Here is a 27,224-nt window from a genome sequence, read left to right as displayed (position 1 = left end):
ATAAATGACATTACAAAGACACTGTGTGGGCATAAAGAAAAATTTGAAAGTACAAAAAGAAATTATGGGGACAAAAGGCAGAATAGATGAGATTAAAAATACATAAGAGGCATATATGGAAGCAGATTTGAATAGACAAAAGAAAGAACCAGTGACACAGAACAGTTAAGAGTTAAGAAAGCAAAAAATTGAGCAGCATGTCTCAGGGATCTGAACGACAGCACAAAGTGCACAAACATATACATTATGGGTGTCCTAAAAGAAGAAAAGGGAAAAGGGGAAGAAAGAATATTTCAGTAAATAATGGCCAACGACTTCCCAATTCTTACGAAAGATATAATTACACACGTCCAAGTAGTGCAATGAACTCCAAACAGAATAAATCCTAATAGACCTACTCTGAGACATATATTAATCAGAATGTCAAAAGCACACATTATGGGTGTTCTAGAAAAAGAAAAGGAAAAAGGAGAAGAAAGAATATTTCAGGAAACAATGGCCAAAAATTTCCCAATTCGTATGAAAGACATAAATACACATGTCCAAGTAGTGCAATGTACTCCAAACAGAATAAATCCTAACAGACCTGCTCTTAGACACATATTAATCAGAATGTCAAAAGCCAAACATAAAGAGAAAATTCTTAAAGCAGCAAGAAAAAAAGCAACTCATCACATACAATGGTACCACAATAACCTAAGTGCCAATTTCTTATCAGAAACCACAGAGGCAAGAAGGCAGTGGTATGATATATTTAAGGTACTGAGAGAAAAACTGCCAAAAACTCTGTATCTGGCAAAACTATCCTTCAAATATGAAGGAGAGTTCGAACTATTCACAGATAAACAGAAACTGAGAGTTCGACAAGAGACCTGCCCTACAAGAAATATTAAAAGGAGTTCTACAGGCTGAAAGGAAAAAACAGGAGAGAGTGGCTTGTAGTACTGTGAATAAATGATGATATCAGTAAGGGTAACTAAAAGGGTAAAAAGAGAGACCAAAAAATAAAATAAAATAAAATAATAAAATAAAATAAAAGGCCTATAGAAAAACCAAAGGATAAAATGGCTGAAATGATTACTGCCTTTACAGTACACTGAATGCTAACTGTTTAAACTCCCTAGTCAAAAGAGACAGATTGGTAAAATGGATAAGAAGTGTGACCCAACCATATGCTGTTTACTAGAGATTCACCTAAGACCTCAAAAAAGCAAACAAGGTTGAAAATGAATGACTGGGAAAAGATATTCCATGCAACTAGTAGCCAAAAAAGGGCTGAGGTAGCTACGATAATATAAGAAAAAACTGACTTCAAATCCAAAACTATTATAAAAGACAAAAGAAGGACACTATATATTAATAAAAGGGGTGCTATACTCATATATGTCTAAGTTTAAAAAGAAGGGCTAAAATCAAAGACGTAACTGTACACCTGGAGGAACTAGGAAAAGAACAGGAAACTAATCCCAAAGCAAAAGCAAAGATCACAGCATGATTAAATGAAATTGAGAAGTAACAACACTAAAAATTGTTTTCTGAGAAGATCAATAAGACTGACAAACCCTTAGCTAGACTGACAAAGAATATAAGAGGAAAATAAATAAAATCAGAAATGAAAGAGGGGGGACATTACTACTGCCCCACAGAAATAAAAAAGGCCCATAAGAGGATACTATGAACAACTGTATGCTAACAAATTAGACTAGTTAGATAAAATGGACAAATTCCTAGAAACACATTAAAAAAACAACTGTTTTCAGAAGAAACAGAAAACCTCAACAGACCAATTACAAGTAAAGAGATTGAATCTGTCATCAAAAACTTCTCAACAAAGAAAAGTCCAGGACCAGATGGCTTCACAGGTGAACTCTACCAATATTTCCAAGCAGAATTAATACCAATCCTGCTCAAACTCTTCCAAAAAGATTAAAGAGGAGGGAATACTACCCAACACATTCTATGAAGCCAACATCCCTCTAACACCAAAAACAGATAAATATTCTACAAGAAGAGAAAATTACATACCAATTCCTCCTGTGAAAATTTTATTAATTTTAATAAAATGAAATACTTGCAAATTGAATCCAACAGCACATTAAAAGACAACACAGACAGCAAAAACAGCAGGGTGGGAGGAGGGAAAGAGGGGGGAAAAAAATAAATCTTAAAAAAAAAAAAAAAAGAATTATACACCACGATCAAGCAGGTTTCATCACAGTTATGCACAGGCATTTCAACATAGGAAAATAAATTAATATACCACATTAACAAAAAGAAGGGGAAAAAAACTCATGACCATATCGATTGATGCAGAAACGGCATGAGAAAATCCAGCATCCTTTCTTGATAAAAACCACTTCAGAAAACAGGAATAGAAGAAACTTCCTCAACATGATAAAGGGCATATCTGAAAAATCCACAACTAATATTGTGCTCAATGGCAAAAGATCCCTCCAGGATCTGGAACAATACAAGAGTGCCCAGACTCATTGCTATTAGTTAACACTCTGCTAGAAGTTCTAGCCAGAACAGGCAAGAAAAAGAAATAAAGGCATCCAATTTAGAAAGGAAGAAGTAAAATTTTCACTATTTGTAGTTGAGATGATCCTATACATAGAAAGTAAAAAAAAAAAACTACAATAAATAAAGCTAACAAGAGAGTCCAGCAAAGTGTCAGGATACAAGATCAATATGCAAAAATCAGTAATATTTTCATGAAACTATTAATGAGCAATCTGAGAAGGAAATCAAGAAAACAATTCCATTTATAACAGTAACTAAAAGAAGCAAACAACTAGGAATAAATTTAACCAAGGATGTAAAGGACTTATACACAGAAAACTACGAAACATTACACTAAAGAAATCAAAGAAGACCTAAATACATAGAAGGACATTCCCGTGTTCATGGATTGGAAGGCCAAGTATCATTAAGATATTAATTCTACCCAAATTGAGTTACAAGTTCTTGCAATCCCAACCAAAACCCCAATAGACTACTTTGCAGAAACAGAAAAGTCAATTATCAAATTTATTTGGAAAGGTAAGGGGCCCCAGATAGCCAAAAACATCTTGAAAAAGTGGAATGATGTTAAGAGAACTCACACCTCCTGACTTTAGTCTATTACAAAGCTACAGTGGTCAAAACAGCATGGTTCTGGCATAGGATAGATATATTGGCCCATGGTACTGAATTGAGAGTTCAGAAATAGATAATCACACCTATGGCCAATTGATTTTCGACAAGGCTGCCAAGTCTATTCAACTAGGAAAGAACAGTTTCTTCAACAAATTGTGCCTGGAGAAGTGAATATTCATAAGCAAAAGAATGAAAAGGTATCCCTATCTTACACCATATACTAAAATTAACTCAAAATGGGTCAAAGACTTACTTAAATATAAGAACCATGACTATAACACTCCTACAAGAAAATGTAAGCATCTTCATGATCTTGTGGTAAGCAACGGTTTCTTAAACTTTACACACAAAGCATAAGCAGTGAAAAGTAAACAGACCTCCTCAAAAGTAAAAAGTTTTGGGTATCAAAACTTTGTCAAGGAAGTGAAAATACAACCTACTCAATGGGAGAAAATGTTTGGAAACTACATATCTGATAAGGGCTGAATATCCAGAACATAAAAAGAAATCCTGCAATTCAATAACAAAAAGTCAAACAACCCAATTAAAAAATGAACAAAAACTTGAATAGACATTTCTCCAAAGAGTAAATACAAATGGCTAAAAAGTCCATGAAAAGATGTTCCACATCACTAGCTATTAGGGAAGTGCAAATCAAAACCGCAAGGAGATATCATTTCACAACCACTAGAAAGGATACTATTTAAAAACAGAAAGCTCCAAGTGTTGGAGAGGATGTGGAGAAATAGGAACACTCATTCACTGCCGATGGAAATGTAAAATGTTGCAGCTGTTCTGGAAGACAGTTCGGCAGTTTCTCAGGAAGCAAAGTATAGAATTACCATATGATCTGGCAATCTGGCTACTAGGCATATACCCAGAAGAACTGAAAGCAGGGATTCAAACAGGTATTTTCACACCAATGTTCATAGAAGCATTATTCACAACTGCCAAAAGATGCAAGCAACACAAGTGTCTACCAACTGATGGAAAAACAAAACATGGTATGTACATACATACAATGTATGCAGCCACAGGAAGGAATGAAGTCCTGATGCATAGTACAACATAGATGAACCTGGAGGACAGTGTGCTGACTGAAGTAAGCCAGACACAAAAGGACAAATATTGTATGGTCTAACCGTTAAGATTTAAGTAATAGTAAACTCTTAGAGTTAGAATCTAGAATATAAGTCAAAAGGAGATAGACTAGGGCTAGGGAGTAGGGAGCTGATGCTTAACTTGTATGGAATTTCTATTTAGGATGATGGAAAAGGTTTAGAAATGGATGGTAGTGATGGTATAACACACTAATGAGTGTGGTCAATAGCACTGAACTATATAGATGAATGTAGTTAAAAGATGAAACTTAAGGATGCATATATAACTGGAATAAAAATTCAAAGATAAAACATAGGACTGTATAACACAGTGAGCCCTATTGTAGACAATGGACTATAGTTATTAACAAGTATAAGAATATTCTTTCATGAATTATAACAAATGTATGATACTGATACAAGGAGTAGTAATAGGGTGGGAAATGGGAAAAACGTACCCAATGTAAATAATGAAATCCTTTATTTTGTGCCTTACTGTTTTGTAAACTCACAACTTCTCTCATAAAAAAAAATCAGTAGTGTTTTATACATTAGTAATGAACAATCTGAAGAACAAATCAAGAAAAATATTTCCAGGAAGTGGACTTGGCCCAGTGGATAGGGCGTCTGTCTACCACATGGGAGGTTCACACTTCAAACCCCGGGCCTCCTTGACCCATGTGGAGCTGGCCCATGTGCAGTGCTAATGCATGCAAGGAGTGCTGTGCCACGCAGGAGAGTCCCTGCATATGGCAGCTGCCCAGTGCGAAAAAAAGTTCAGCCTGCCCAGAAATGGTGCCGCACACATGGAGAGCTGACACACAAGATGATGCAACAAAATGAAACACAGATTCCCGTGCTGCTGACAACAACAAAAGCAGACAAAGAAAAACACCCAGCAAATGGACACAGAGAGCAGGCGGGGGGGGGGGGGGGGGGGGGGAAGGGGAGAGAAATAAATAAAAAACAAATCTTTAAAAAAAAAATTTCCATTTCAATAGCAACTAAAAGAATCAAATATCTAGCAATACATCCAACCAAGGATGAAAAGGACTTTTACACAGAAAACTAAAGAAGATCTAAACAAATGGAAGGATGTCCTGCATTAATGGATTCAAAGACTAAATACTGTTAAGATGTCAATACTACCTGAAGCAGTTTACAGATTCACTGCAATCCCAATCAAAATTCCAACATCCTTCTTTGTCAAAATGGAAAAGCCAAGTGTCAAATTTATATGATAAAAGTGGAGACAGTTTAATAAAAAATAAATTAAAAAAAAATTATATGGAAGTGCAAGGGGCCCTGAATAGAATAGGCAAAGGTGTCTTAAAAAAGATGAAGTTGGAGGACTCACACTTCCTGATCTTAAAACTTACTACAAAGCCACAGCATCAAAATGGCATGGTATTGGCACAAGGACAGACACACAGACCAATAAAATAGGAATGAGTTTAAAAATCAATGCCGGATGTACATATGCAAATAAACGAAGGTGGATCCTTACACCATAGACCAAAAAATCAACTCAAAATGGTACAAAGATCTATGTGTAAAAATCAGAACTATAAAATTCCTAGAAGAAAACACAGGGAAGCATCTTTAGGATCTGTGTTAAGTAATGGTTTTTTAAACTTTACGCCCAAACCACAAGCAACAGAACAAAATTAGAGAAATGGGACTTCATCAAAATTAAAGATTTTTTTTCATCAAAGAAGTTTATTATGAAAGTAAAATGACAACCTACACAATTGGAGAAAATATTTAGAAACCACATTTCAGGTAAGTGTTTACTCTCCAGAATATATAAAGAAATACTACAACTCAACAACAAAAAGACAAACAATCCAATTTAAAAATGGGCAAAAGACTTGAATAGACATTTATATGAAGAAGATACACAAATGATCAAAAAGCACATGAAAAGATGCTTAATATCATTAGCCATTAGGGATAGGCACATCAAAACCTCAACAAGATACTATTTCACACCTACTAGAATGAATGACTGCTATAAAAAATTGGAAAATTACACATGTTGAAAAGGACGTAGGGAAATAGGAACACTCATTCATTGCTGGTGGTAATGTCAAATGGTGCAGCCATTGCAGAACACAGTTCGGCAGTTCCTCAGAAAGTTAAGTATAGAATTACCATATAACCCAATAATTCCACTTCTAGGTATACACCACTAAAAGCATTGAAAGTAAGGACTCAAACTGATATTTGCATGCTAATGTTCCTAGTGGCATTATTCACAATTGCCAAAAGGTTAAAGCAACCCAAGTGTCTATCAAAAGGTCAACAGATAAGCAAATTTGGTATACATATTCGATGGAATATTATTCAGACATAAAAAGGAATGAAGTTCTGATACACGTGAATGAACCTTGATGATAACACATTGAGTGAAATAAGCCAGACACAAAAGAACAAATGGCGTATGATCCAAATGATAAGAAATAATTAGAATAAGCAAGCTCAGAGAGTCAGAAAGTAGAATACAAGTTACCAGGGGCCATGGTAAGGGAAAGGAAAGGGGTTAAAGCTTAAATTGTACACAGTTTCTATTTGGGTTGATGGAAAATTTTGGTAATGAATGGTGGTGATGGTAGCACAACATCGTGAATGTAATTAACAGCAGTGAATTATATATTTGAATGTAGTTAAAAGGGGCAAGTTTAGGTTGTAAATATGTTACTAAAGTAAAAAAAAGAAACAACACAAAAAACCATAGGAATGTTCAACACAGTGAACCCTAATGTTTTGACTATAATTAATAGTACAATTATAAAAACGTTCTTTTAATTTCAACAAATGTACCACATTAACAAGGTGTGAATAACAAGGTTGGTATTTGGGAACTGTATTTTATGCATGGTTCTTCTGTAAGCCTAAAATTTCTCGCATTTAAAAAAAAAAAAGAATCAGTATAATCCCTGAATGCCAAACTACTGACTAACAGAAACCTGCAATTTGGCACCCAGAGGTGCTTTTCCAGTATATCAACTGATCCATTTAATCTTGTGGCCAGGAGAGATTAACATTCATCAGTACTGGGTTACTGCTTCCCTATTTCAGATACCTATGGTCTGCTAATTTGCCCCAGAAATTAGCAAACACTGTGAAAGCCTGAAGAACTTTGTGCAGTCAACTCGGTCATGGAGCGCTTATCTTGTGAAGTTTATAAAAATGTCCCCCCCACACACACTTGGGGGACTGCCTCCTGTCCTATTCCTAGCATTCATCCTGGGCCAAGCAGGGCTGGGAAAGGAGAGGAGGCTGGAATGAGTCAAGGGCGCTCCTCATCAAGCACAGCTCTCATAAAATCCCTCTCTGGGGAGGAATGGACTAATTGAAGACTAAGACAAAGTTAAAATATTCATAGGTAATGAACATGAAGGCATTGAAAAGGCAAATTATAAACGGATATCAGCAACGATCACCTTTTAAAAACACATATCCTCTTCCTGGTCCTTTAGACAGGAAATTAAAAGTCAGTTGTGCCAGTGACAAACTGGCACTAAAAAATGTTTGTGGCTAACAATTTTGCTTATTTCAAAGGAAATGGAAAGAAAAATGTAATTAAGGAATTGGGACTTCTCTTGAAATTTGTCAAAGTGGGCTTTTATCTTTAGAAGAAAAAAACTTCAGGTGAGTCCTTCAAAAAATTAATATTAGGAATTTTAACCAAAATTAAACATGCTACTAAGATTTTATGTTAATATTTCGTTTAAAATGAAGTATAATGTACATATATAATTGTATATAAATTATAATACCTTTGAAGAAATATTTTCCTTTAAATAGATTTTTAGATTTGGACAAAGAAAAGAGATTTTGAAATACTATTTTTTTCCTAACTCACTTCTCCATATGTAAAAGTTAAGAATGTAAGATGAAGGTACCTCACATTTCAAGCCTATCAATCACAGAGAATGCAATGATACAACACAGATGTATTTGAGATAGAAACAATTTTATCAGATACCACCTATATTTGAACCGAACAAATTAGGCTACTCTATTAATTACATTTATCCTTTTTGAGAAAAAAAATTTAAAAAATAATGACTACCAACTTTTGTAGGTGCTTTAGATTCTTGACCTTATTAAAAAAAGAAGCAACTACTAAGACTTTGCCTTAGAAAAGTTTTATGGAAGTTTTTACTTGGTGAAATCTATGCCTAATGGCTCCTTTGAAATATTTAGTCAGTACAGTGGAAACTCACTCCTGCAGCCCTCAGTACTTTGTCAGTATGTGTAAACCCAGACGTTATTTAACAGCTGATAAATTGGGGGAATGCCAACCAATCTCTACTTTGTTAATTAACTGAGGAAGCCAATAGGAAAATGGCTACCAGCAATTTCTCCCCAAATAACAAATTTTCATTTATTTGGGTACAACACAGCCTAAACAAAAATGGTCCCTTTCAAAGTCTGTGATATTAAACAGGCTGATTCCTAACAGGCTATCCTATATGACCATGTAAGTTAAGTGAAACAAATCTGAACATCTGTACCTTTTTATTAAGTGATACTAATTTTTAGACAATAACCATGCCTATAACTCTCAGTGACCATAAGTCAAGATAACTATCATATTAAATGCATACAAACAATCCCAATATAAGAAATACTAGCACCTAAATAAAACTAGCTAAACAAATGGAGAACTTCTTTATTGAGCTACCTTCTAATAGGAAGACTGCTTGCTTGCGAAAAATTTTCACCAGTGTGTCATCCAATTCAATTTCCTGAAGCTTAGAGATGAGCTGCTCCTCATTTCGGCAAACCTTCTCCTGCGTATATAGCCCATCGGGCATGATGCGCTGCTGACCTAGCCCTATCAGGGCTACCTCCACAGCCAGCGTTAAATAGGATTCCCCTTCTTCTAAGAATTTGTGTGCAGGTAGATGCTGGTATTCCAGAGATTTGCACTGTCCTATATTCTCTGTAAAATGCCACACAAAAATCAGAGCTTAGAAACTATTTTTGCAGGTACTATGATAGGTACAAATATTTATTCTACCCAGTACTGCTAACATGAGTTATTGACTTAATTCTGAGATGATCAGAAAACATATTTAAGTTAGAGTACTTCTTAGTTTTCCAGTAACTTTTAAAAAAGGACTATATATAATTCAATGTATATGTTTTGGAGGACAGAATATTAAGAATATTTCTCTCCCACTGAAAACGCATCACCAAAGAAAACTATAAATTAGTAAGAGATGTAAGAATATTTAAGCGTGAAAATAATTTTAAACTAAACTGTAAAATTATAAGATGAAAATAGTAATTCATCTTTTAAGACTGGCATTAAAAAAGGTTCTACTCTTTTATACACTGTGAAATGTATAATAAAAATATATAAAAACAACATACGTAACTCAACTTCAAGGTCCTTTTTGTTATGCAAGAGTTATTAGTTAGCACAACAGGGATGATGCTTTGAGCATTCTCCTGTCTCTGTTAAAAGGTTTCTATTTGAAATTATAACAAGCCTCAACCACCACCAACCTCCCAAGCAAGCTAATTCAGAGTCATGCCTTTGACCCTATTGACAGAGTCTGGGTCACCCATAATACATGAAGGTAACCACCACAGGGGAAATTATGAAGGGGCAAGATAATTAACCCACTGACCTCACCCAGGCATGGTAGCAGCAGGGGGACAATTCTTACTGCCTTTCTCACCTCCACCCTCTGCCCTTGGGTAGGTTTTTGAGGGATGATTCTTAATTCTCAAGGGGCAGAAAAGAAATCTTAAAACACCACTTAAAGAAATGTGTGATACAGAACAGTTTCAATGGTATTTAATGCTCCCTTTTAATGCAGGCTAAAATATTTAAATAAGTCACCTTTAATGCAAAGACAAGTTAGAGAAGCAACTAAATGAAAATTTTCAGTTCTAAATGCTATGATGCACATTCCTATTTTATATTAGAAAAGTCATATATATAAATTTTTAGATGCAGAATCACTGGTTAGAAAAGAGTAAATATTTTAAGGTTCTTGATACATGTTGCCAACTGTGGACTCTAAAACTTTTCCCGGTTGGTAGATGCCTCCCTGAAGCGCATGAGTCCCCATTTCTTTGCTCTCTTGTTAATTGTAGGTATTGTTAATTTTATGGATTCATAAAACAAACTGTTAAGGAAAACAGTGAATAATGCCATTCACAGGTTTAGAAAAAGAAAAGCATGTAAGACAAATATCAAAGGCTTTACCTGTAAAATCTGAGAACCCAGAGAAGCTTTCATCATCAATGTGGCAGGCTTCCATAAGGCTACTAAAGAGAGTGCCCACGGGGTCCAGAGGATGTCCAACCCAGCCCTCCAGATTGGTTATTGAGGTTATACTTTTATGGGGTAGCTCTGTGCAAGAAAATGGAATTGGAAGATGGGGAGAAGAAGGGAGAAGGAGAGAAATGGGGGGAAGAGAGGCTTTACCATTTAACAGTGGCATCCAGACAAATTAATACTGTATTCAGTGGACACATAATCTACAACTTGGAAACTGTTTTGAGTTCTAAATGAGCATCTTTAAATCAATATAAGTGGCACCGAGTGAACAATACTCCTTACCCTATTAAAACATTGCTCTACGGGGAAAACTAACTCCAGAGTTTCATCTGAGAAGCTAGGGGCAGCTTAGGGAGGACTAAGAAGTTCCCCTAGAATTATCAATTGTATAACTTTACAGCTACACTAAGGGGACATCTCTCAGAGTCAGTGTTCACTAGGTCATCTAAATTGGGTACCAGAAGGCATCTGCAAGCCTGGGTTAGACTTCGACCATTGTATGAGTTTCATTAAATTACTCCCCTATAGCCTGATAAAAGTCTTTCTATTGTGGACTGTAAGCCATTTTAAGAGAGGACCTTTATCACAAAGGGGAATGACAGAAGAGAGCTTGTAATTCGGAAGAAATATATCTTTTTTCAATATCTTCACAGAATATTAGCACACTCAAATTCTTTAAACTATTGAGTGCTGAGAAAAAAGATGAGTATTTTTAAAGAGAAATTCTATTGTTACAAATAATGGTAATATTTTACCGCTGTTTACTAAAGAAATAATAGTAACAGCTCTTTCTTCAAGTAAAATATAATGAAATGTATACACAAATAAAATACGCAAGAAAATAAATAACTATTCCATGAATCCAATATTCCTTCAGAAATCTACTAGTTTTGAACTATCAACTATTAGAGTACATAAAAATGAGGTATGATCTGGCACAATGTATTCAAGTTTATAATGTATGTTGGGGTCCTAGATATGTTGGAAAGGACCTTCTTTTTGGTTTCTATCACTGGCTTTAAAATACATAAGCAATATGAAAAGAAATATGAGTATTACTCTTGGGAACAACCAAATAAATATATATATATGGTGAGAGAGAGAGAGAAAGGAGGAGGGAGGGAGGAAGGGAAGGATATTTGGTGAAGGGAAGTGCTGTGTGTATCCCTTATAACCTATTGTTGTGATGGTTAGGCTCATGTGTCAACTTGGCCAGGTGATGGTGCCCAGTTGTTTGATCAAGCAAGCACTGGCCTAAATGTACTGTGTGGATATTTCATGGACATATCATCAGTGAGTTAATTTCATCTATGGCTCATTACATCTACAATCAACTGAGGAGATTTCTATCAGTAATGAGAGATGTCTCATCCAAACAGTTGAAGGTCTTAAAAGGAGAAGTGATTTCAGCAGTCAGGGAGAGAATTTCCACCTCTACTTCACATAGACAGCTTCTCTTGGGGAACTCATTAAGTACCTTCACTAGAGTTCCTGACTTGAAGCCTGCCTTATGGAATTTGGACCCATGCATCCTCATGGTTGTGTCAAACAATTTTATAAAATCTCATACTATTTACTGATTTCTACTGTCAGTCCTGTTTCTCTAGAGAACCCTAATCAATACAACTGTCAGATAATGGAAATGGGATAAAATTTTACAAAGTGCTTACTCTCTACAAACAGTAATGAAAAACATAGATATGGGAAAAATAAATTTAAAAAGGAATATGATTTTTTCAGAATCAGGAAGCTGACATATCTGCCAAATAGTACTGAAAATGTACAAGGTAATTCATTACTTAATGTTGGCGACATAACAAATAACTTATGGTATTCTGGACTTGTAACAGCTATGAAAAGTCTATTCTTTCAATATGGAAAAAAAAAGGAAACTATAGATATGTATAAATATGTAATCTTAGTAATACATAAGAATAGTCTGAAATACAAGTTTTCATTGTTTGCAGGATAAAAGAGAAATGAGTCTAAGAATGGCCTAGACCTAGGCTACAAAACCACCTCAAAGAAAATCAAGTCTAATTTAACATGTGATCTAACTCAACCAAATAAGCTAACGCTTTTCTATTTTGCTTTTTTAAAAATACTGCAATATTTTAATTAAATAACTTTTAAAGCCAACATTCATGAGATGATAAAATCTTAAGTTCATCAAAAAGAAAGACAGTTAGCTTTCTTTTTGCAAAAGTGCTTCCCTCTCTAATACCTGAATATAATCCTTTATACTTTTCAGAAGTAAACACCTTTGGGCCAGATTATCTGGGGGTGGGGTGGGGGTGGTAGCTGAGTTGGGAAGGGGTTGAGGGGCGAGGAGGTGTATCTCAGCAAAATTTCCCCCAAGGGCCTAGCAACATATTTTGCAACATATCTGGTAACCAATAATGAGATTAACTTGAAGAACTAGGCAAAGAAATGATTATCAGGGCTATTATATTCTACTTTCATTTGAGTGACCTCTTGCTTTGGACCAAATTGTAACTTTGTAACTTTTTTTCACCATACAAATGATAATGGTAGTTAGCCTTCATAATGCTTCTAATATAGGGGGCATTAAAATTATAATGAGCACTCATCCCAATCCCCAGCTTATTTCAACAACTTTTAATAATTGAAAAATATATCCTAGATATGTATAATTACCCAAGGATTAAAAATATACCCCCAAAAAACATTAACTAAACTATCCCTTTTAACAAAATTTCAGAGTGAAAACAACCAAAAAACCCTACAAACAAGCAAAAAAGAGAAGGATTTATACATATAAAAGAAGCAATGAAATGTATGGATTAATCAGAAAAAGCATATATTATTTCTTTCTGATCAGGTCCTTATGCATGTAACATAATCCTCTGCAATTACTATCATCTATTAACACTTAAATAAAATTTAAAAGATTAGTAAACTGAGATACAGAGAAATTAAATGTGTTTTATTGGCTCAGAGTTCAATAAATGTCATTTATAAAACCTGAAAAATTTAGGAGTTCTGTTCTGGTCATTTTAAATAAATAAAATGACATGATACACAAATTATCACAGCTATAATATTTTGAGTGTTTGGACACTGTACCAGGCACTGTTCTAAGTGCTTTACAGGAATTAACTAGTTCAATCTTCTCAACAACTGTGAAGGATGTGTCCACATTCTACAGATGAGGAATCAGTCACAGAGAGGTTAAGTAATTGCCTAAAGTCACCCAGCTAGGATCTATTCCTAGGATTCAAACATAGGTGGTCTACCCAAAAAGTTCTTACTTTTGGAACTAAAATTTACTTCCACAGAATAAGATATCTGGTTAGCTTGCATCTTAGATAATTCATCTCTCAGGCATACTAAATAGCTAATCAAACAATATTTATTATTACTCTTTAAAAATTAACTAACCTATGGAGTTTTGAAAAAAAAACTTTTATCATTCAACCAAGAAAAAAATGACTGAAATTTTTCACAGATGAGCTATTACATATTTTTAAATGAATGGGGAGTAAGGCCATCTCTATGGCTCTAGTTTTAAAAGCCATTTTTCCAGATGAACATAACACCTAATAATGTCATCACTAAGAATCCCATTCCAATGGAAACAAACTCCTTTACATTCACCTTTTTTTTGAGTTCTGAATACTTCCAACTGTTTCTGCTGCTGGCGTCTTAATGTGTTAACAATAGCTATCGCTAGCCTCAGTGCTTCTCTCGGGTACCCATGAGAACGTAATGCATCCACTCTTGCACAGGCTGTAGGAACGTGTTCTGAAACAGAAAGTTTAAGGGGAGGAAGTTGCCACTGTCAGATTTATCTATAAAACCAGGATTTAAAAGTAAGATGTTTTCCCCCCAAAATACCAGTAAGAAGACATGAGAAACCATTTTTGAACTTGGATTTGAATGAAAAACTCAGCTCCTATTGCCAAGCATTCATCCATCTCCCATTGAATCCCTCAACTCTCCACCTCCCACTGCAATAATGCTATAGAAATTAAACAAAGAAGTAAGTCATGGAAATGTCTTTCCGGTTTGGCCACTTACCATGCCAGAGGGGCCACCCGCGGGAGTCAAAGAGGGAGTTTTCAGTGTCGTCATGGTAACAGTAGTTGGTGTATAGGTCACTGTTGATAATGTGCTGCAAGTGGCTATCCTGCCAGTGAAGATCACATGCCTCGATGGCTCGGGTGAACACTGTCCGATGTGGCCTGTTCGATGAATCTGTTTTTTCCACAATTCAGAAAGCCATGTCAGCTATTATGCACGTGTGAATAAATCAGTCCTACCATTCTATGGCCAAATGTTCATGGACACACCCACACACATTGTCCTGCAGCCCCCTAAGCAGAAGGGTGAAGGGTAAATACTCTCACATCCTAAGACTAGGGGGCAAGTCAGCCCAAGAGCCACCAATCACTCACTTGTTTTGTCAAACACACACTCTGCAGCCATTAAAGCTAAGGTTAAAGGCATCCTGCAAAGAGAACCATCAAGTCTAGTTTCCATGCCAAATACACTAGGCAGAGAAATCACATGAAAACTCACTGCTCCCCACTTCTGAGGGGCTGTGGTGGGCTGCCCCTGATGGGATTAATAGCTCTCACAAACACTATGCAAGAGATGCAACACCAGCCATGGAACCTTTCAGGAAGATGCAGTCGGCCTTTAAAGGTATGCATAAGGGTTGTGCTATTGGTTGTATTTTTTAACTATATTGTGCGGTTTTGCACAATTAAAACTATTATGCTTCCTGGGATATAATGATTAATTGCTACTTTATATCCCAAAAGGCATAAATGCATATATTTAACATTTCACAAAGCCACACAACATAGCTACAAAACAAACCAGTGCACTTACCTTGCCCCTACAGGTTGCCTCCTGACTCCTGTGCAGGTTCCATGACTGGTGTGATGTCCCCAGCATAGTGTATGCCAGGGCATCACAAAAGACCAGAAGCATACACTCCGAAGAGGGTTCAAGTTTCACGACCTGACGGAGAAAAGAAATGTGTGGGGAATAAAGGATATTCTCACCCCAACTCCTGGGATTACTCAATTCCTATTGATAACATGGTTCAGATTCTAACTGCTCTCCCTACCCTTCAGGTCCCCACTGCAGACTTACCTTAAACTTTTGCACAAACCTTAGGCAAGCCTCAACTGAAATTCAGGGTAAAACCTTTTGATTTATGTGTACTTTACTTAGCTCATTTAAAGTCCCTCACTGTTCTGAGACTTAAATAAATGAGAAAAGAAAATCTGGAGCTTCCTTCCTGAGATGATAAAGTTTCATCTTCTTGTCACTGGAGTTTAGCTGAGCCCAGACATATGGGAAATCATAAAAATCAAGAACTGAACCTAGAAGAAATCTAAGGAACCATCTAGTCCAAGGCCCTTATTTACAAACGGAAGTGAAAATTAAAAGAAGTAACCTGACAAGGTCACACAGCCAGGAAGTGGCAGTCAGGGTCAAAACAAAGATTCAGAAGTATTTCAGCTGTTCTGAAAGGGTTCTGAGAGGTCTTAACATAGAGAGACATTGCTTAAGCTTGTTCTCAGGTCAGTTTAGATATCCGTATTTGAATGACAGATACAAAAACGCTTGGATGACAGAGAATTTCAGAGGCATAAATAATGATGCATCTGATATGGCCCCTATCCAGACATAATGCTAACAGCAGACAGGTGTAAACTCTGCAAATGGGATGGATAGGTCCTATATTTAAAGCCTTTCAAACCTATTACGGCTTTCTGATAAGCAGAATAAATAACCTCTATCCAGCAAAAAACTGCCTCCTTGAACTCTCAGAGTTAGCAGAGCAAATGTTCCAAAGTCTGAGTCTCAAACAAGTGTTTTTAAATTGCTCTGTTATTTCATTTATTTTGTTTAGCTTGAATCATAGAAATAGAATTTAAAACTAAAAGAAAACTTTAAAAGATCACCTTAGTATTATGCATGTATTAAAAGAATGAGTTAGAGTTCTACCAATTGACTTGGTTGAGTCAGTATTATCAGCTTACTTGTTAAACTGATAATAAAAGTGAGCTGTATAAGTCCATAAAAAATAAATAAAAATCTTATCTGTTCACATGCAATTGTATGAACACAGAAAAAGCTAATGTGTAGTACACACACCAGGATATTAAAATTGGTTAGCTCCAAAAGACCAATAAAACCAACTGGAACAAAAAAGGTTAAATACCCATGAAATAATGTTTAAACGAAAACTAAGATTATATATTTCAATGGTAACATGGGAAATACATAGAAAACTGATTATGTACATAGATCTGATTAGGTGCCACATTCATGGTCAATTTTTATCTTGGATTTCTATCGTTGTTTGATTTTTTTGCAGTAAGAAAAAAAGCTAGATTATTTTGACCAAAAATTCTAAAATGATAAATACAGAAATTTGTAAAAATGTTTAAATGAAGTATATGTAATGTTAATCTGTGCTGGTTAAAGAATATTTTGGAAATTCAGAAAAGTAAAAAGAAGAAACTCTAATCTTTAAAAAAAATTTTTTTTGGCTATAATTCTAGTGTGTGTGTGTATATATATATACACACACATTCACAACCTTGCCTTTTTCAAAGGGCATGAATTCTAGTGTTGCTGTTGTTAATTCTAACAAATTATCTCAGTAGAAGCAGGGCCTGATTCACCCTTCACATTTACTCCAATATGCAAATACATGGATTCTGCCCATGGTCTGTACCACCACACACACTCAGACCAACTGCAATGGCCTGGGCTCCTGGACTCTGCTGGCTACTTCATGTTGAGGCCTTAGCACCAAAGCCCAGCTCCACTGGAGGAATATCTCTTCTTACAGCGCCTCTGGAGGATGTGGGTTTCTGCTAAAAGCTGAATAACTATTAATACTGCCCTCAGAAGCTAGGTCCTTACCTTATGGAGCAATCCATCAGTGAAATGGACTGTTTGGTGTGGAGGATGGACTACTTTTTAACAGCTTTTAAGGCCTATGGAATATTCACATTTAACCAAGTGGAACATAATAAAGGGAAAATAAAAGGGTGTGTAAAATGTTAAGGTGACAGTCCCAAAGAGCAGGTGGAGAGAGAAACAGAAGGGGATTAAAGAGACTGTCTATGCCAATGTAGGCATATGCTAGCTACCCCAGCAATGGAAGAGAAATAATGTTGCACAGCTAAACTTGAAAATTTTGAATATCTGGAAAAAAAATTGGGATATGGGGGTGCATTAATTTTCTTTGAAGTTATCAAATAAAACTATCATGGGCAATAAAGACATAACTGATTTAAAAAACTAAATTCCCAAGGCAAACATCTCTAGACAAGTATTCTTCTCAAATCCTAAAACCACTTTTTGATTGGACAAGGTTCAATGGAGTAATACAACTCATTTACTTTCTTTGTGGAGACTGAAAACACCATATTATTATCATATTCAAACTTAGCACCTTGTCCAGTTCATTACAGTAATACCAACTCCACGTGGGACCAGTACAGTTGATTCTGGATGCTTCTGCTGTCATTAAATTCCTATTTTGCATACATCATAACTTTAAAATCATAACCCCCAAATCTTTCAAGTTTTCTTCCCCACCCCCCACCCTTTAAAAAGCACAAAAAACCACACAACAATTAGTGGCAAGTTCATAAAATTTTTATTTACGAGAGTTGACTACTCTGAGGGGATTATGGTTTTAAAAGAGAGAAGAAAAGTCTATGGTGGCTGGAGGGGAAAAAGGGGTAAAGGAAGAATTTTTATTAAAATGGGAGGACTTGAGCTGAATGGATAGATCCAATAGAGAGGGAGAAGGTGAAAAAACAGGATAGAAATGAGAGAAAGGGATTCTCAAGAAGACATCTGGAAATGTCTTCAGGGCATTTCTTGGTTGTCTCAAAGACTAGAGGACATTAATAAAAACTAGTGGCAGGCGTGGGGAGTGGGTAGGCAAATATGCTAGGCAGTCCTTCATGATAAATAATTTTCCTTGCCCAAATACTAACAGCACCCTATGCCCTGTGGCCTGGTCACAAAATAAGAAATTTTAACTGATTACAACTGATTAAATTACCTAGTAGTTGAAATATGAAATGACCAAGAGAGATGAAAACACATAGCTTCTCAAGTCTCTCAATATTTTGTTTTACAAAATAATGTATACTACCCTATTCCACAACTTTTTAAAATTAAAAAAGAATATTCAAGCTGTATCATTAATACATATTTTAACACATTCTAAAATTTGTACAGCATCCATCTTCAGTCTGAGAATATTTTGCAAAAAGCATATATAAAGGTCATATATACACACACACATATACACAGAGTCAAAGCATAATAAATCCTTGAATGATAATAATACGTTCTTAAGAGGGTAAAATCATTTTCCCACATGTTTTGTCAGTTGCTGTTATAAATATATAAGTACAATTAAGTATATACAAAGTGAACAGAATGTTGGGGCTCACCTTGGTTGGCATGTGCACCCTGAGGCAGAGCATTGGTTAAGTTGGGTAACTCATTGCCATGATTTCCATCTTCCCAAGGACAGACGTCAACACTGTTCCATTTTTTCAACTGTTTTAGCCAACTGGCCTTCTGCTCCAACTTGCAGTGGGGATTTAAAACTATACACATCCAAAGAGCACCTAATTTATTAAAAGGGGAAGAGGGAAGTAAATTTTTAAAAGTGTCCAATTCTAATATCTAATAATAAATTGTAAACCACCTCAAAATGGACCCAAGTCTGCCATTTTTATAACTCAAATTTCCCTAATCCAAATTCCAAATCTTGTACAAAGACCTTAATGCAAGGAAGACCACAGAGCCTGAGTTGTACTAAAGGTCTACATGCTGTTACACTTAAGATGAAAGATAAGTCAAATATTAATTGTAATCCCCTTTCTACTGTATTACATTTTAGACTAAAAAAAGCAATAAAGTAAATAACCCTAAGGTATAGTTTGCCACTTTAATTTATAGATTTTATACATGGATAGTGCAACAAAGCACTCCAAAAGGTGGTTCTTCATAAAACTGAAACTTACTTTCTTAGATTACTTTTTAAAAATTATAAAGGCATACAATAGACACAATGAAACAATTTTCCAAATAAAAATTTCAAACATCATTATATTTATTAGTATGCATATCTATATATCAATGAAGTGTGAAGTTTTGGGGAAAAAGGCCAGAGCAATGTAACTTTTTAACAATTAAATTCACTTCAACATAGTTCCCTAAAAGATTTAACTAGCCACTAATATTTATATGAAAACATTAAACTTTTGTTATCTGAATAAAATCACCAAATTACCAACTTAAATGAATAAAATCACTTAATGTTCATCAAAATTATATCAGTTTTTCAAAGGAAAGCAATAATGAATTTAGAAGGAAAGCATAGTTCCTAATTTAAATAATTAGGAAAACTGATAAATTTATTCAGTATTCCCTTATGTATTCTTTAGATAGGCAGCTAAACATTGAAAAACTTTTAAAGTTAAGTTTTCACTTTGTTAATTTCAAAACAAGGTATTTCAAAGCCATTCACAGTACTTTTCTTTGAAAAGGTGTGTGTGTGTGTGTGTGTGTGTGTGTAGTGTTTCAATCAGTTGTGCTAGCCAAGGGAACAACAAAGGTGGGTAAAATAATGATTTATGTTTTAATTTGTCCAAAGGAAATGCTTTACATTCTTCTACATTTAAAATGGACAAGCGTCTTCCATTTTAAACATCCATTTGATATTTAAAATACCAGAATCTTTTACTAACAGAAAATAAAAATGGTCAAAGCCTATATAAGTCACACTTATTTACAATGTTCATGTCTATATTTTAAATGCCAATTTAAAACTAGACATGGTCAATGAGTAAGCCCTCTATAGTCTATCTCCCCCAATGATTACAACTAAATATTCTGGATAAAATACGAAAAGCAATAACCCAAGGACTCTGACAAGTGAGTAATAATAAGTGATGTGAGGAGGGGAAATAAAACTTGAAGACGTAACCAACACAGTTGAGTTTTTCTTCCTATTTTCTCTCCTGGCTCTGACATAAGATTAGCCCCATTTAGGGAATTTCACAAAAATACACACAGCAAAAACACTGAAAGAAATCTCATCTAGCTATCGAGAGGACAGGAAAAAGGGATCTCTCCCATGAACCAGACAGTGTGGAGAAATTCCTGAAGAGGAGAAAGCTGGAAAGGAGGATCCCTGGATTCTCTGTACAAACTGGCACAAGTCCAGGGCTTACCTTACATACATGAGACTGACCCAAGGCAGAATAGCCAAGGCTATGAAAACTAACACTGGAACTTTCACTCAAAGAAGGTGAGACAGAACTAACTTACCATCTGAACCTACCCTGGTTGACTGCTTGCTTGCTTAAAAAAAAAAAATTCCAGTGTAGATTTTAATAGGACCCAGACTCTCATAACACAAGATTCAAAATGTCTAGGATCCAAAATTACTTGGCATAAAAAGAAAAAGAAAAATGTGACCAATAAAGAGATGCCAACCAATATGAACCTGATGTTATAAATATCTGTCTGGGACTCTATAACAACTATTACACCTATGTTCTGTGGGATTAATGGAAACACTATTCAAAGGAATGAAATGACAAAAATTCTCAGAAGCAAAATACAAACAATAAAAAAACACTAAATGGAAATTTTAGAATTGAAAATTCAATATCCAACAAAAAAATTCACTGAATGAGATTAACAATAGAATGGAGATGATAAAGGGAAAAGTCAGTGAACTTAAAGATAGATGAACAGAAATTATTGAATGAAGAAAAGAGAGAAAAATCAATTAGGACAAAATGAATAGAGCCTTAAAGACAAGAAGGAAAATATCAAAAGTCTAACATTTGTGTCATTGGAGTCCTAGAAGATGAGAGATAGATGGAGCAAAAATTCAAAGAAACAAGACTGATAACTAAAATTTGGAAAAATATATGAATTCACAGATTTAAGCAGCTCAGCCAACTCTCAGAAGGGGAAACTCAAAGAAAACCATGCCCAAACGCTTCACAATTAAATCAAGAACCAAAGATAAAGAAAAAATTCTTGAAAGCAGTCAAAGGAAAACAAAATAACATATAGAAGAACTCAAATGACTTAAGATTTCTTATCAAAAATCATAAAGCACAGAAAACAGTGGAACAGTACCTTTATAGTGCTAAATGAAATGTTAATCCAGAATTCTATAGTGAAAGCAACATTTAAAATGATGGTGAAATAAAAACATTCTCAGATGATGGAAAATTAATAGTATGTATGTTGCCAAATGCCCTGTCCAAGAAAAAATGCTAATAAAGATCCTCAGTCTGCAGAGAAATGTAACAGAAAGAAATATGGAACTTCAGGAATGGGGGGGGGGGCGGGTAGAAGCAATAAATATCTGAGGCTATTCTGTCCCCCTATGGTTCCTTAAAACATATATGGCTGTTAAAGAAAACATTTTAATAATGTCTCATGTGGTTTTAAAAGTAAGTAAATGTAATACACATGACAACATAAAGGAGTGACAGTAAAGAGACCTATATGACTGTTAAACTCCATATTCTACCTAAAGTGGCAAAATATTAACTAAATGTGGACTATGAAATATTAACTAAATGTGGACCAGTTTTTTACTGAAACCAGTAAAAAAAACAACTACAAGATAATAACAAAATAGATAAATTAAAATGAAATACAGAAGATATTTTAAAATATAAAAGAAGGCAGGAAAGAGGAGAAGGAATAATAGAGGGGACATACCCAAAACAAACAAAATAGTAGACCTAAATTCAACCATATCAATAATTACATTAAATGTAAAAATGCAATGGTCAAATCAGATAAAAAAAAACAAACCCAACTCTATGCTGTGTACGAAAATCCACTTTAAATATAATAGCATATGCTAAATGTAAAAGGATGGAAAAAGAGGTACCATGTAAACACTATCAAAATAGAACTGGAATGACTATATTAATATCAGACAAAGGAGACTTCAGAACAAGGAATATTAGCAATTATACAGAGGCATATTATATAATGATTAAAGGATTAATTCTCCAAGAAGATATCATAATTCTAAATGAGTTCTGCACCTAACAATAGTACTTCAAAATGAATGATGAAAAAAATGGAAGACTTGAAAAGAAAAACAGACAAATCCAAAATTATATTTGGAGACTTCAACACTGTTCGCGCTCACTAACTGATAGAACAAGCAGACAAAATTAGCAAGGACACTATCAATTTATTTTAATTGCTATTTATAGACTACTTCATCTAACATCAGCAAAAAATCCTACTCTTTTAGAGTGTGCGAAGAACATTTACTAAGACAGGCCATATTCTGGACATTAATTTTCTGACATTAACAGAATTAACCTAGATACCAGTAACAGAAAGGTATTTGGAAAATCTCCAGATCTCTGGAAATAAACCAACACATTTCTAAATGACTCTTCTGTGAAAGAGAATGTCATAAGGCAAATCAGAAAACATTTTTACTGAATGAAAATGAAGTTTATCAAATCTAGTGGGATAACAGATAAAGAAATGTATAGCCTTAAATGCTTAAACAAGAAAAGAAAGGATTAAAACAGTAACCTAAGAATTAACCACCTGAGGAAACTAGGAACAGAAGAGAAAATTAAAACCAAGCAAGCAGAAGGAAGGAAAGAACAGAGATCAGAATCAATGAGAGGGAAGCAGTTGTGGCTCAAATGACAGATGTCCGCCTACCATAAGGAGGGTCCAGGGTTTGATAACCAGGGCCTCCTGACCCATGTGGTGAGCTGGCCCACGCGGAGTGCTGCCATGCTCAAGGAGTGCCCTGCCACGCAGGGGTGTCCCCTGTGTAGGGGTGCCCCACACGCAAGGAGTGCGCCCCACAAGGAGAGCCGTCCCGCACGAAAAAAAGCGCAGCCCGTCCAGGAGTGGCATCGCCCACATGGAGAGCTGACACAGCAAGATTCTGCATCAACAACAAAAAAAGCGACAGTTTCCCAGTGCTGCATTACAAGAATGCAAGCAGACACAGAAGAACACACAGCGAAGGGACAGAGAGCAGATTATGGGGGGTAAGGGGAGAGAAATAAATAAATATTTTTTAAAAAATCAATGAGAGGAAGGAAAGAAAGGAAAAAGAAAAAAATGAAACCAAAAGCTAGTTTTTAAAAAAGATCAATAAGATCAATAAAACTATAGCCAGAATGACTGAAAGAAGGGACGAAGGCACATATTACCAGTATCAGCAATAAAAGAAGGCATGCCATTACAGATCTTAGGACATTAAAAGGTTAATATGGGAATACTACAAGCAACTTTATGCCTATAAATTCCACAATTTAGAATGAAATGGACATATTTCTAGAAAGTCCAACCTACCAAAGTTTACTCAAGAAGAATAATAATATGAATAGTCATAAATCTATTAAGAAAATTAAATTTGAAATAAAAAATCTGTTAACAAAGCAAATCCATATGGTTTCCTGGGAAAATTATACCAAACATTTAAGAAACAAACAATACAACTCTACACAATATGTTCCACAAACAAAAGCAAAGGGAACACTTCCCAACTTATTTCATTTTTTTTTAAGATTTATTTATTTATTTCTCTCCCCTTACCCCCCCCCCCCCCCCGGTTGTCTGTTCTCTGTTGTCTCTTTGCTGCATCTTCTTTGTCCACTTCTGTTGTTGTCAGTGGCACGGGAATCTGTGTTTCTTTTTGTTGTTGTTGCATCATATTGTTGTTTCAGCTCTCCGTGTGTGCGGTGCCATTCCTGGGCAGGCTGCACTTTCTTTCACCCTGGGCGACTCTCCTTACAGGGTACACTCCTTGCACCCTGTGTGGCACGACACTCTTTGTGCTCTACGCGGGGGACACCCCTGTGTGGCACAGCACTCTTTGTGCTCATCAGCACTGCGCATGGGCCAGCTGCACACAGGTCAAGGAGGCCCGGGGTTTGAACTGTGGACCTCCCATGTGGTAGACGGATGCCCTAACCACTGGGCCAAGTCCACCACCCCAACTTATTTTATAAGGCCCAAATTATCAATATCAAAACCACAGTGTAAGTAAATAAAATTATAAGACATCATAAGTAAATAAAATTATAGATCAATATCCCTTATTTCTATAGAGGTAAAACAACAAATAGTAACAAATCTGACCAAGCAATATATAAGAAGGAAAATAAACCACAACCAAGTGACATTTATCCCAGGAATGCAAGGCTGGTTGAACATTTGAAAATCAGTCAACATAATTCATCATATTAACACTCTAAAGAAGACAAACATATGATCATCTTAATAGACACAGAAAAAGCATTTGACAAAATTCAACATTCCTAACAACAACAACAACAAAAAACTCTCAGCAAATTAAACTTAATATGACAAAGGGCATCTATGAAATAACCTACAGGTAATACCATAATGGTAAAGATTTCTGCTTTAACTACTATTCAACATCACCTTAAAAGCCCAGCCAATAAAGCAAGAAAAGGTCCAAGGCACAGACTGGAAAGGAAGAAATAAAATAGGTTCTATTCACAGACAAGTAATCTACAAATGATGGTCCAAGAACTAAGTAAGTTTATCAAGGTCACACGACACAAGTTCAATGCAAAAAATAAATAAATAAATAAAGATTATCTAGCAATATTCTAAAAATGAACAATTAGAACCAATTTTTAAAATATTCTAAAAATGAACAATTGGAATCAAATTTTTAAAACCAATACAAGGCAGGGGACTTGGCCCAGTGGTTAGGGCATCCGTCTACCACATGGGAGGTCCGCGGTTCAAACCCCGGGCCTCCTTGACCCGTGTGGAGCTGGCCCATGCGCAGTGCTGATGCACCCAAGGAGTGCCGTGCCATGCAGGGGTGTCCCCGTGTAGGTGAGCCCCAAGCACAAGTAGTGCGCCCTGTAAGGAGAGCTGCCCAGCGCCTAAGAAAGTGCAGCCTGCCTAAGAATGGCGCCGCCCACACGGAGAAATGACACAAGACGACACAGCAAAAAGAAAAACAGATTCCCCTGCGGTTGGCAACAGAAGCAGACAAAGAAGATGCAGCAAATGGACATGGAGAGCAGACAACCGGGGTGGGGGGGAAGGGGAGAGAAATAAATATAATAAATAAATCTTTTAATAATACTACTACTAATAAAACCAATACAATTTATAGCAGCACTATAAAACATGGAATTAAATGTATGCAGGATCTGTATGCTTAAAACTACGAAACGGTAATGAAAGAAACCAAAGATGACTCCAAAAGGTGGCAAGTTACCATGTTCACAGAACAGAAAACTCAATAGTGTTAAAATGTCAAATCTCTCCAAATTGATCTATAGATTCAACAAAGCCCCACTCAAAACCTTAATGAGTTTTAAAAAAGTATGTGACAGGTTGATTCTACGATTTATATGGAAAAGTAAAGGAACTAGAATAGCCAAAGCATTTTAAAGGAGGAAGGACAAAGTTGGAAGGCTCACACAATCTGATTTCAAGACTTCCTATAAAGTTGCAATAATCAAGACAATGTGGTAATGTTGAAAGGATAGGCACATAAATCAATGGAGCAGAACAGAGTTCAGAAATAGATACACAAAATATGGTCAATTCAAGATTTAAAGTCAATTCGATGGAGAAAAGATTGTCTTTCTGACAAATGATGCTGAAACAATTAGATATCCACATGTGGGGAAAAAAAAGGACCTCAATCCATATTACACACCTTCATCAAAAATTAACTCAAATGGATCACAGACCTAAATATAAACTTACCATAACAATTCTAGGAAAAATACAGGAAAAAAATTGTTGTGGTCTTGGGTTAGGCAAAAATACTGTTAGATACAATACCAAAAAAACATGATTTATAGAAGATAAAATGGATAAAATGCACTTCATCAAAATTAAAAACTCTTCTTCTGCAAAAAGCACTGTGTTAACAGAATGAAAAGACAAGCCACAAACTAGAAGATATTTTCAAATCACACATCTGACAAAGGACTTGTATCCAGAATATGCAAAGCCCACTCAAAACTAAGAAACCAACCAATTCCTATAAAAAAGGGCAAACATTTTAAAGACACTTCACTTAAAGAAGATATGAAATGATGCAAATTAAAACTGCAAGAAAATAGCATTATACATCTATTAGGATACCTAAAATTAAGGGGAAAATGACAATACCAACTGCTGGCAAGGATGTGGAGCAACTGGAATGTGCATAAGTTGCTAGCTGAAGTGCAAAACGGTATAGCCACTCTGCAAAAACAGTTTGGCAGTTTCTCATGAAGTTAAAGATATATTTACCATATGATCCAGCAATCCCACTCATAAGTATTTGCCCATGAAATGAAATGAAAACTTATGTTCACACAAAACCATGTACACGAATGTTTATAACAGCTTTATTCATAAATGCCAAAGTCTGGAAACAACCTGAATATCCTTCAACTAGTGAATATATTTAAACAAACTGTGGCATAGCCATATAAGGGAATATCCTCAGCAATAACAAGATATATGTATAGGATCTCAAATGCACTATGGTAGTGAAGAAGTCAGACTCAAACCACCACATTCAGGGAAGCGGACTTGGCCCAATGGATAGGGTGTCCGCCTACCACATGGGAGGCCCGCGGTTCAAACCC

The 27,224-nt window shown here is 35.5% G+C and overlaps 1 protein-coding gene across 1 annotated transcript in view; it reads right to left on the bottom strand.

Annotated features, from left to right (window-relative positions):
• ZSWIM6 (zinc finger SWIM-type containing 6) overlaps positions 1-27,224 on the bottom strand; it is a 237,920-nt gene that overhangs the window by 14,039 nt on the left and 196,657 nt on the right. The window contains exons 5-9 of the mRNA XM_004458857.5: positions 19,011-19,190; positions 14,587-14,763; positions 14,164-14,310; positions 10,471-10,617; positions 8,932-9,192 (exon numbers count right to left, since the gene is read on the bottom strand). Coding sequence (XP_004458914.2) covers positions 8,932-9,192; positions 10,471-10,617; positions 14,164-14,310; positions 14,587-14,763; positions 19,011-19,190 — 912 coding nt within the window. The remainder of the gene's footprint in view (positions 1-8,931; positions 9,193-10,470; positions 10,618-14,163; positions 14,311-14,586; positions 14,764-19,010; positions 19,191-27,224) is intronic.

The sequence above is a fragment of the Dasypus novemcinctus genome, chromosome 2 (genome assembly GCF_030445035.2).
Source record: "Dasypus novemcinctus isolate mDasNov1 chromosome 2, mDasNov1.1.hap2, whole genome shotgun sequence".
In the NCBI taxonomy this organism is placed as follows: domain Eukaryota; kingdom Metazoa; phylum Chordata; class Mammalia; order Cingulata; family Dasypodidae; genus Dasypus; species Dasypus novemcinctus.
Note: the sequence above shows the minus strand (reverse complement) of the source record. Positions and strands in the feature narration are given on the sequence as shown.